At 60.7% G+C, this 11651-nt stretch overlaps 3 protein-coding genes across 3 annotated transcripts; all 3 read right to left on the bottom strand.

Moving 5' to 3' along the window:
• Nucleotides 1-425: 425 nt before the first annotated feature.
• JDV02_000773 (uncharacterized protein) lies at nucleotides 426-1375 on the bottom strand (the record flags this gene model as incomplete). The annotated part of the gene is made up of 3 exons (XM_047981624.1): nucleotides 426-589; nucleotides 826-978; nucleotides 1180-1375. The coding sequence occupies 3 exons, from the start codon at nucleotides 1373-1375 to the stop codon at nucleotides 426-428; spliced, it is 513 nt and encodes a 170-aa protein (XP_047837584.1).
• A 4658-nt stretch (nucleotides 1376-6033) lies between these two features.
• On the bottom strand, nucleotides 6034-6806 carry JDV02_000772 (uncharacterized protein; the record flags this gene model as incomplete). Its single annotated transcript, XM_047981623.1, has 4 exons — nucleotides 6034-6166; nucleotides 6268-6363; nucleotides 6448-6501; nucleotides 6577-6806. 4 exons carry the CDS (start codon nucleotides 6804-6806, stop codon nucleotides 6034-6036), a joined length of 513 nt encoding a protein of 170 aa, XP_047837583.1.
• A 2757-nt stretch (nucleotides 6807-9563) lies between these two features.
• On the bottom strand, nucleotides 9564-11379 carry JDV02_000771 (uncharacterized protein). The gene is made up of 3 exons (XM_047981622.1): nucleotides 10857-11379; nucleotides 10704-10785; nucleotides 9564-10638 (listed from the first exon to the last, which is right to left on the bottom strand). The coding sequence occupies exons 1-3, from the start codon at nucleotides 11144-11146 to the stop codon at nucleotides 9976-9978; spliced, it is 1035 nt and encodes a 344-aa protein (XP_047837582.1). The 5' UTR covers nucleotides 11147-11379; the 3' UTR covers nucleotides 9564-9975.
• Nucleotides 11380-11651: the final 272 nt, after the last annotated feature.

Genomic DNA, 11651 nt, shown 5'->3' with positions numbered 1-11651 from the left:
CTTGCCCCCCTTCTTCCTTCCACGTTTTGAGGCTCACCGCTAGAGCCCGGAGCATCATCGCCTTCCACAGTGCGACGACTGGCTGCGCGAACCGGAACAGGCCCTTATGTACCAAAAGGGGCGCGCTGAAGCCCGTGGGTGGCGTCGGCCAATGTCGCCGGCGCGCACCCTTTCTCGGCCTGGCCTCCAGCGCAGCCGGAGACGTCCTGGGAATACGCCGCGGGACGTGCGTATACGGGAGCTGAGGCTGTTAGAATGGTTGATTCCAGTGCATGTAGCGAGACGTTCATTAGCTTGCAGATTACCATGGTGGTTTGTAGCTGACCGTCCAGCACATGCTTGCTTGGGCAGACATTGTGCTTCCTTCGTTGCGTATCTACAGATAAGATCCGGCGACAGTAGCCTAAAGCCACGCTTCTCTATGTCTACAGCCAGACACGATACTGGGCGAGCTTCCACGCGCCATCCTCCTTCCTCACCATCATGTGCGCCGCCCACGGAACCACCAGCGGGTCCGCGCCCGCCTCGGCGCTCTTGAGCCACTGCGTCACGTCGCCGTAGAGCATCACCTCGCCGCGGCCGAGTCGCCCTCGGCATGGAAGCGCCCAGGAAAGGCCTTCACGGTGCGGTGCCGCCGCACTGCCGTCCACATGTTGGCGCGCGGCTCGCGGGGCCCTACAAGCGAGAAGACTGATGTGTTAGTGCGCGGTGTTGAGAAGAGACACTCAACAACCCCCTCCAAGGGGGAGAAGGGTGCCCGTAGGCGTTGATGGGGATGGGACCCCTCAAGAACCCCCCCCCCCCCCCCAAAAAAACAGCTCGTACTCTGCTCGCTGTCTGCCCTTACGGCGTCCATGGTGACCTGCGCGTTCTTGGTGAAGCTGCCGATCCACTGCTCGTTGGCGTCGTAGTCGTCCGAGATGCGGTAGAAGCCGGTAGCCTGCGTCGTGTTGCTGGTCCGCCATGTTGGCGCAGCAGCTGCTGCTGCTGTAGGTACGCAACCAGCAACCAGCTCTTAAGATTTGCTTCGTCTTTTTAAGAACGGCTCGGGGCAAGTAAAGGGACGCCCGTTGGTTTTTGACTGCGCTGTGTCGGGCGGACCTTGGTGCAGGGGAACACTCACTCCCTCCATATGGGGAAGCAGCACCACAGGTCCGAGTTCTTGGTCGTAGCACATACGTACTAGGTAGTCAGGCAAGCCGTGGAGAACCACCAAGTGCCGCGGCTTGGACAAGCTGCCGAGCTGGAGAATGACATCCTCACCACCCCTCTCCCCGCCGCCCCCGATCTTGACATCCGGGGCGGTAAATGAACCCACGAGCACTTGAAAACCGGCGCGCTGGGCAGTGAATTCGGATACTCGTACACAAGTCATAGTCATACAAAGCTCAACGGCGAGCGGCATGGCCGTGTCGTCGTCGGTGTGAAAGCGCAAAGGATATATCCCCCCCTCAACGTACCAAGCACCCCATCTAAAATCCCCTGAATCCAGGTGCAGCAAAGTCCCCTTGCGCCAAACGCTCAAGACCAGGGGCCGGTGACGCCACGCGCACCGGTGCCCCCTTTATTTGTACTCATACGAGTAGACCGACCTACTTCCGCACCCCCCGTGCACTGACTTCTCCTCGCTCTCCGATGTTGAGCGTCTTGCGGCAGTCAGGACAGTACCACTTAGTCGTCCGTGCCGGGACATCCGTCAGGCCCACGCACTCCAGGTGGAACCATTCGTGCTTGCAATTCTTTGTTGATGTTAGCTGTTGTCGTCGACGACGCGGCCACGGGGGCGCGGGGGTTCGTCGGCGAGAGCCGGAGTCGGCACTTACATCATTGTCGCACTGGATCATGGTGCCAAAGCTGACTCTATTGCAGAGGCAATAGCGGGGCTCGTCGGGGTCAATCGGGTTGCCCTCGTCGTCCACCTCTTCCATCTCCGTCTCCGCCTCCGTCACCTGGCCCTTTTCCCTCTTCATCCGCGCCTTCTTCCTCGGCGCCGCCTTCCTCTTACCAACGGCGCTGTTACCGCCGCTGTTAGTAGTGCTGACGACGCCGGGGGCCGGCCGCCTGGTGCGCTTTTGCGGCTGCTTGAACTCCGGCACCGGCGTGTTGCGCGCGGTGCTGGCACGACGCGGCCGGTCGGCAGCAAGCGAGGCTGGCGGCTCCTGGCTCATCGCCTGCCCCCGCGAGCCTGGTCGCCGGCCGCCCTGAGCCTCCGGACCGGGTGTGGCGCTAGGTGTGAGTCCGCGCGAACCGGGCCTGACCCAAGTCTGCTCCGTAGCTGCCGGCTGCGGCTGTGAAGTCTGCTGCTGAGTCCGCTTCGCCGCGTCTCCCCGAGTCTCCCTCTTAGTGCTTTCCCGGGTCGGTGCTGGCACGGGCGTGACTGTCTTCCTTTGGTCCGCCCAGGGGATGGGAACAGGAGTTTCTGAAGCCGGTGGTTTGACCGGTATCGTTGTCGTAATTGTGCTACCGGCATTGGACGCGTTCGATGACGGAGACGCCGCCGATCTCGCTGAGCTTTGTGGAGGCATTGGTATCGGCACCGGAGTCTCCAGCTGTGCCGCCGCAGAGCCACCTGGCGTCAGAAGAGGACCGTTTGCGCTGCCGTCAGCCGTTGGCGCCGCGTTGTGGCCAAGCAGGGGCTGCGGAGGCAGAATAGGGGTCTCTGTTTTGGTGCGCTTGGGCAGTGGGCGTGGAGGCGTCTCGCCTCCATCCACCGCCCCCTCGACCGCCTCGCTTTCGACATCCCGCTTCCGCTTGCCGTTGGATCGCGAATTCGCCCGCGGCTTTCCGGATGGAGTGTCATCCTTGGAATTCTCCGATTTGGGGGCGCCCAGGAACAGCTTCGCGGCCGCTGCCATCTGCCGTGCAGATTCCTCTGCCTCTTCAGCCGCGAGCTTCGCTAGAGCCTCCCTCTTGAGCTTTTTTGCCTCGTTGAGCTTCATGCCCCTGTTGCTCGTCGGATGCTCTTCAGATCCGACCGACTCTGCGCTAAGAGCCCCGGCTGGCAATTGCGGCGTACCCGACTCGTCGTCAATGACCAGGGTAGGAACCGTAGGGTTGAAGGGTTTCCCTTCATCCTCAGCCTTCTTCTTAGCATCTCGGTACTCGTCCGGTCCACGGCCGAGGGCCTTGAGCTCTCGCGCAACCATGGTCTCACTAGGCGTCCACGTGGCGTTCTTCTTCATGCGCTTCCGCAGCTTGGCGAGCTCGTAGTGCGTCAGCTGCAACCACGGCGCGTCCGTGCTGCCAATCACCGCATTCTCTGGAGGTGGATTGAGGAGTGCGGCCGCATTCGCCGCGGCGGCGGCGTTCATGGCAGTCGTGCTGTACTGCGGGCGCGGAGGCCTGCTTGCCGACTTGGGCGTCTTGTTCGAAATCAACTTGATGCGCTGTGCCGGCGCCGGCGTCCGCCGCCCGGTAGCTGGAATATCAGATTCGGAGTCGGAGCTTATGTCGCTGTCATCGCTGCATGTATCGTATTCGATATCGTAGGGCGCCAAGACTTCGCCGGGGACGGTGATGCGCGGTATCTTGTGTCGCGGAATCTTCTTGCCGTCCTCGCCAGTCGCCCGGACCGTCAGCTTGGCTCGCGTCATCTGCGGCGATTTGGAGGCGATGGGGCTCTTGGGCTCTTCGGCGGGATAATTGTCCATCATCGTCTGCAGCTTCGACAGTAGCAACTTGGCTTTGTTATAGTGGCGGTTGACGTTATCGGACATGCGGACGGCTTCGTCGTGCGCGAAGACCCTGGAGCTGACGGCGCGGTCCAGCTGCTCCGAAATGTCGGCGCGCAGCTTGACAGGGTCCGGTCGCTCGTGGGCAACCACGCTCGGGAGGCGGCCCCATGTGGATGTCAGTTCATCGACCTTGAGCGAAGCCTCGGCGTAGGTCTCGTCGAGCTTGCCGATGAGCGTTAGGGATCGGACGATGTCAGAGGGCAGGTACTCGGTGAAGTCGAGGAAGTCGGTGACTGTCGTCTGAGCATCGGGGTCGGCGCGTGACTCGAGGCGACCGGGAGGCGCGGCGGGCGCCTCGGTCACGTTCTTGTTGGGCAGCTCCGTCATCTGGTCACCAGGGCTCCTGGCGACGGGCGAGGCGGCCTCGGCTTCGGCCTCGGCGACGCCTAGCTCCTGCTCTGTGGCCTCTGCGGCCATGGCCCCAGGCACAACAGAGAGACGCGTGCGACGCGTCCCTTATCGCAGAGGTAGTTGGTGTCGGGTGGGAATTGACGGCCCAGGCGTCTGCGCTGCCATCTGCTCGTCGGCGTGCGGTATGGCGTGTCGCGGGTTGCAATGCGCGACTGGCCTTGTGATGGCGGATGGAGCTCGTCTGCGCTGGAGTAACTAGCGCCAATCCGTGTTTGGCTGGGGCCGTGTGGGTTCCTGGCGGGCGATTTGTGCCTGGTGCTGTATTACGTAACTGCGGACCCTCATCCACCAAGGAAACAGCTTGTTTCTGCTGAGTCAGCGAGTTTAAAGGTCAAAGATTCCGAGGATGTCCATGCCAAGTTTCTGGACTTACACGCGCATCGGACTGTGATGATCAAGAGCTTCTGCTCTAGACTCGCGATACCGGGCTGACGGACGAGCCGGCCACTGACCTGTAGGTGCATGGGGAAGGCAATCCGGGGTCGAAGATGTGCCAGGCCGGGGTCACATCGCCTGGGGCTCCATGCCTCCGTCCAGCCTCCGAGATTCATTCCGAGTAAGAAGGATTTTCATGCAAGCCACGAACCTCGGATCTGGGGTGGGGCGGCGGTGCGTTGTGACGGTATTTCTCAGTTGCGCGCATGCCTAGTACATGCGGTGCGCATAGAGGGATCTGGGGCAAGTCTCACGTATTCGCAGGCGCCCGTGGCCGTGTGCGACAGGCGCAAGTTCAAGCTCAGCAACAAGTCTTCTAAGCCGTAACACGCCCGTTCGCAAATGAAATGATTCGTATTACAACCAATTTTGGGTTTCAACAAGCAGAGCGAGTACCTAAAGTTGCATTCCCCGACGCCCAGAGCGGACGAGAATCGCACAAGACATGGCTCACGCCGTTCTGGCCTACCAGAACTTTGCACACCACAAGTCGTTGTCGGAGGAAAGGGGGGGGGGTTCTGCATGAGAGCTCATGCCAGGCCTTGCCTGGCTTACAGGCAGGATTGGCATCACGATTTTGCGAACCGAGCTCGTTCGAGCAGCAACATACCTTGTTTGCTACTCCCCAAGAACAGCCAGGGTGGACGAATTAGTACATTCAATGCAACAAGGGAGCTCACCTATTAAAAATTCAGGCGCCCCATTATCGACTTGACCGCCTTTACTGTTTCCCAGGGCTCCCGCGTCGACGCCCTTCCATATCCAACATCTAAGTCGTGGCTACGTACTTCGGAGGCTGACCCCAAACGGAGCATCATCCCGCCGTCGCGTTCAAGCTTAGCCTACCCACTACCGTCACTAACGTACCTAACTATTTGCGTCCCCCCCCAGGCTACCAACCCCGGCGGCCCCCGCCCAACGCTACTACTACATCGTCCAATTGGCGGCGCCCCGGCCGTGTTCCAAATTTGGCAACGGGAGGCTCTTCCGCTCCAACAAGGACCATGGCCGACTGACTGGACGGTCCGTCGCTCCGATGGACTATGTCAACCAAGCAGACCACGGGAGCGGAGCGGCCGACACCGTGTAAGCTTGGTATTTCTGCCGCGCGCCTGTTTCGCAATCCCTGTGCTGCAGAATGCAAGGTACCTGACAGGTTCGATTCGACTCGCCGTCAATCATACTGGTAGTTTGTACTACTATGAGGTAGCTATCTGCTGCCTTCCCGTATCTGTCTAAGTGGTCTCCAAGCTCCAATGTACATTTGAAGTAAAAAAAGGGAGACCGGTGGCAGTTGATGAAGAGAAAGAAAGAGGAACCGACAAATGCAAATGCAGACAAACAAGCCTAGACAGACGAAACAGACCAAAGGGCGCGCATCAAAAACAAAGTCAGACAAAAAGATCAGACAAAGAGGGAGAAACCCACTCGCAATGCACCACCAGTCCCATGCCTAGAATTCCCAGTCGGCTTCTTGCTCGCGCATCAGCTTCGCCCCTACCACCTCTTCCGACTCCTCAACCACATATGTGGAGCTTGGCCCGATGAGGGTCAGCGACCCATACACCACCAGCTTCCGACATTTCCTAATTCAAAATTCGGGACGTCAGCATGCAAGGTCCCAGAACCGCCATCGACGGTGTCGCGTGCGACGGCGCGGGGCGAGTCAAGAGAATTGTAGGCTCACAGGTATCCGGTGATGCTCAGGTTGCCGTACACCTCCACCTCTGTTCCCTCGAGCGTGCCTTCGATCTTTAGCTTGCCGTAGCCTTTGATGCCGTTGCTGTATACCCGGCAAGAACACCCCGGTCTGTCAGCTGCGGGCTGCACGTTGCTCCGGCGCCACGCGCCAGGGGGGGCGCCGTACCTTGCAGACAAGTATCCCGTCACGGATATGTTGCCGTAAGCCTTGATGTCACCTCTAGATTGAGGGCGCGCCCGGTCAGTCCATGTCCGCGCAACCGTGACGTACAGGTGACATTGGGGGAACACTCACTCGCAGGTGACGCTGCCGTTCATAGTGACGTCGCCGTACGCGTCGAGCTTGCCACGGATGACAAAGTCGCCCTCAAGGCTGATGCTGCGACCCGACTTGAGGGAGCCGACGACCTCAAGCGGGCCGCGTAGGTTGAGCGGGTCGTCACTCTTGATGCTCCGTGAGCGCTTGAAGTTGCGGCCTGAGGTGAGTCCCGCGGGAGCACTGGTGGCGTAGTAGTATTCTGACATAGCCACCACGGCGAGGGCAAGGAGCGATGATGATGAAGAGGTGGGGTAGGGCTGAAGATGTGCCGCGAGGCCAAGAATATATATGTATCAGACAGAACAAGGGTGCCAAAAGAACTAAAGCGGCTGTTGCGAGATTAGGTATACCGAGTGCGGATGGTATGAGCCGGAGCTGAGTGTCTTCTGCGTGCGTTAGCAGGGGCGCTATACTCGACGGAACTGGGAACGGGATTCATCTTATACCGGTTATTCAGTCGTCACCCTAATAGGTGTCGGTTCCTGGATCGACCTAGCCTCGGCCGGATATATCGAGACAGCGAGTGCAAGTCAAGGGCCAAGGTAATGGAGCAAGAATAGTCTTTGCAGATGGCCAACAAGCTTGCATCACAGGCGTCAGCATCCGTCGTGCAGGTTTCCGTTTTCGAGGCACAATGTCGACGGCTGAAACGACACGGATCTCCAGACAGGCTCTCTGGGCCAGTACGTCGTCTTCGGCGTCGTCGGCCACTCCGTCATGGTAGGGCAGGACACCCTGTTATTAGCCTCGTGGCCCCGAGCAGAAAGAAGGAATAGCAGCCGGCCCCCCTTCTTAGTAGGACCAAAATAGGAATCCGCAAACCCGGACGAGGCAAGTTGGACAAAGTGTGCCTGCAAGGTACGGAGTGATGTAAAGGATGGTAAGGCACCTAGATAGGCAAGGGAGATGTAAGGCAAAGCAAGGTAGATGCTTGGCAGGGCAGGCTCGGCAGACGTTCCCGGGTCGGGATCGCTCGCTCACCCAAGCACCCCAGGCGTACAAAGTAGGTATGGGATGGATGGGCCGCCGGGTCGAGTGTGTGCGGCGGCGGCGGCGGTGGCGATGGGTGGTGGTGGGTTTCGTGCGGTGCCGGTGCGTGACCGTCGCCAGTCAACCCACGGCGGGCGGTTTGTCCACGCCGCCTCCTCCTCCTCCTCCGCCTCCTCCACCAGAGGGAAAGTAGGGGACTCGGGCAAGACCTGCTTCGTATAGTGGGGACGGCGAATGCACCTCTGACGCTGTTCGTTGTATTGGGGCGGCAAACCCGGAGCCTTGGCTGGACGACTGTTGCCTTGGATAAGGTCCTGCCCTGTAGGTAACCCCAGCTAAGACACCTGGAGACGGGAGGCTGCTGGCCGTGCCGGGCCAATCCAGTGCAGTCGGACGGCACGTCAGACAGGCAGACAGACAGGACCCAGGATGGGAGTGAGAGTGTAAGCTGGGCTCTCGCTGGATCGCCTCGCCAGCGGCGGCAGCTTTCTTCAGGCTCCTCCGGGCGTTCAGCTGCGGCTCCGGGTTGCTGGACGCGGGGGCCGTTGAGGCGGGCTGGCGTGCGGCGTAGCGTCTGCCAGTCTATCCGCCCAGGTTGTTGGGGTCTCGCCAGAAACCTGCCCGAGAGGTAGTTGAGCCTGGCGTCCCGTCTGGTACCTGAGAAGTGAGCTGTGCTGTGCTGGTGCTGCGCTGAGCCGTGTGTGCTGCTGTGCTGTAGGTAGGGCTCCAGCTGCGTCCCCCCACCTGGCCTGACCCCTCAGCTGCAGGCCGGCCGGTTAACCAGATGCCTTGGGCTGGCCAAGGCTGCCTGCGTGCGCGACACGCCCCCCTCCAGTCCTCTGTCGGCGGGCGAAACAAATACCTAGATATCGCGCCGCGCTTCTGCGATCGATGATGGACTGAATTGAATGGTGGTCCTCGGCGGCGCCAGTGCCGTGCGCCGAGGCATTGAACTTGGTAGACGGGCGACAAGGGAAGAGAAAAAGGTTGGGCAACCCACGGGGCCGGGAGGGAACGACCAGCAGCAATAGATACCACGTTTGTAGTTAGTACCCTTATTAGGCACGGCAGGTATCACGATTAATTAGCACAGCACAGAACGCGAGCAAGCTTAAACCCACGGGCACCAATTGCCGCCGCCATGGTGGTGATACGGTGGACCGCCACCACACACACGCACGACTGGCGGAAGAACCCCTCCCGTGCCTTCCCAGGTTGGAGCCCCCTCCCCCTCCCCCGCGCACGGGATTCCAAGCAGTCGAGGTTCTGCAACGCCTCGAGTCTTGGCCGATGATGCTTGACACTTGTATCCAGAGGGAGTCCGGTTCAACACGCAAACTACAGTATACCTAGGCTCCCCACATTCCCTGACACTACTTCTACCGGCGTCACGAACTATTTCTTCCAATCTATCTTTAGTCCGTAAGTCGCCCTTTCTTCCTTATATGCACAATCAACCCCAAGCAGTATTCCACAGCATCAACGGCCACTACTTACCTGCCCTAGCTATTGACATTCGTAATCTATCCGCCCTACGTCGACGCCCGTGGCCGTCAAGCGCCGGCCTCCCCGGCGCCGTCGTCGCAACGTACGACTAGGCTACACACGCGTGCGTGTGCTACGAACGTCGAGGCCGGAAAGAGAGGGAGAGGCGGGGACGCCATGGGCGGATCGTACCTAGTCAATCCCCCCCATGCACCACCACCGTGTAAGAAGCAGTCGGCTGCTAATCCCAGGCACCCACGTTTTCCGCCCTACGCTGCAGGCAAGGTACGGGAAGCAGGGTCCCAATGACACGGTTGGCCGGGCTTGCAAGGCTGCCTCCCAGCTGAACCTCGCTTGTTGTTGTTTGGCGACCGTGAGAAAGGGGAGTGTCTGATGTGTGTGTGGGTGGGTGCGTGTGTGCAGCCTCCACGCAGAGCCGCACCGCACCAGACATCACCAGCTGACGTTTGGTTGTTCGTTCCATGTAAGGTGTGTAAGACCCAAGGAGGAAAATAGTAAGATGTGGTATATCGACTGCAAGTCCGTCCGCTCCTCATCCCCTTCCCTCACCCATTGCCAATACAACCCAATTGCCAAAAAACTCAAGCGTATCTATCCTCCGCGCATAGGATCCTCGTCCTGGAAAACGCCCACCAGCCCTACTTCGGCGGCCCCCAACCCCAAACACACCACCCTCCCTTCCCCTTCTCCCGTATTACGCACCTTCCCCCCCTCCCCGTCTTCAGCCCTAAAGTTGTGCGGCTCGCCCCTGCCGACGAGCCCATCGCGTACCTTGCATATCGGCGTTGCCGCTCGCCATACTACGCGTAAGGCTGATGATACAGTGTCATCAGCGCATGCGAGCGCCTCGCCTCGTCCCGACTGGCCCCAACAGCCGCTTCAGTCGCCGCTGCCGACCAATCCGAGGCCCAGCCCCGTGCTCAACGCGGCAACGACCCAAACGGCCGCATACGCCGTCGCGCCCGTCGAGTCGACCCCGGAAATGGTCATGGTGCATGCCAGGTACGTGTTGACCCCCGTCACAAACGCCGCTGCCGCCGTCCGCCGGATCACCACCTTGGTCTTGGCCGTGTAGCCCCAGAGGTTCCACCGCACTGTCTCCCCGAGCGTCGCCTCCACGGGGTCGAACTTGCCCAGCTTGTCGTCCTCTTTGGACTTGCCCGTCGTGGCAAACGGCGCGAAAATGAAGAGGCTCGCCGCCGCCCCCAACACGCCCGTCACGGGAAGTACGGCGCCGTACGTCGCTGAGTACGCCGGCTCCACGCTGGGCAGGCCGGAAAAGTACACGACTAGAATGCGCGGCAGCACGAGCCGGAGCGACAGGGCGAGAACCACGGTATAGATGCCCGTGGATAGAGCCGCTGTATATAGCAGCATGGGCAAGTCGATGAGCTCGCGGTTGCCGCTCTTGGCTGAGGGTCGATGGATCTCGGAGAGAGGACGCATAAGCGCAAAGGGCACGGCCGCCGACACAACGTCCACGACGAGCGCCGACGCAGCTGTTCGGGGGCTAAGCGAGTAGAAGGTCGCGAGCAGGTAGAGCTATCCGGTCATTAGCCATGCTATCATCGATGTCTATTCTCCTGCGCGGCAAGGGCGTTACACACCGATGGCGCATGGGACAGGAGGTCCATCATGGCCACGTCCAGGCTGTCCATGTTGCCGAACCACGCGACCGCCAGCTCGGTGCTGCAATCATCCGTCAGCTCCGTCCACTTCTACCATATCTCCCAACGTCGGGGGGGAGAGGAGGGACTTACATCCTCCATCCGGCCAAGATGGCCAGGTGGCCCCACGTGTCCTGCGCGCGGAACACGGAGACAAGCTCTCCCTTGCTCACCTCTCCGACGATGCTGTAGCCCAGGCTCGCGAGCGCGAAGCTCAGAGCTGCCGCGATGGGGAACTGCACGAGCACGGGAAGCTTGCCTTGCTGCTGCTGCCGTCGCGGCGCGGGCACAATGGCCTGCGCATCCGCCACCTTGTCGAGCGCCTCGTGCGCCTTGGCCGCCACTGCGGCATCCGATTTTACGCTCCTCTTGGCCGGCGCCATTGTGCCTCGCACGCGTCCTGCTGCTGCGTTCCGACTATTATTACCGCCGCGCCGAGGTGCGTACGTTCGCTTTTTGCGTCCCCGAGAGTGTCTATCAGGTCCGTCTCGTGCGTTGTATTCGGAAGGCAAGGGAATGCAGTGGCTCTGTCGTGTTCAATGTTTGCGTGTCCGCGCACGGTGGTCCGCGACTGGGCAGTGCGTCTGTCATGCGGCGCGCAAAACTTGTGACGCGGGTGTGGAGGGGAGGGAGCTCGTGAGGGGGGGCCAGAAGAAATGGAGATGGATGCGCCTTCACGCTCCCCAGCTCAGCTGTGCTGTGCTGTGCTGTGCTGTGCTGTGCTGTGCTCCAGCTGTTGCTGTCGCGCGCTGGACAGCGGCTGGCAGTGGAGACGGGTGACGTCGCTGGGGAAACCCAACCAACCACCAATGCCCACCGTCCGGCCAGAATGGTGCCCGCCGTCAATGACGGTCGCCGCCCTCCACTTTGGCCCAAGGCTCATTTCAT

This window comes from Purpureocillium takamizusanense, chromosome 1, assembly GCF_022605165.1.
Source record: "Purpureocillium takamizusanense chromosome 1, complete sequence".
NCBI classification, from domain to species: Eukaryota; Fungi; Ascomycota; class Sordariomycetes; order Hypocreales; family Ophiocordycipitaceae; genus Purpureocillium; species Purpureocillium takamizusanense.
Note: the sequence above shows the minus strand (reverse complement) of the source record. Positions and strands in the feature narration are given on the sequence as shown.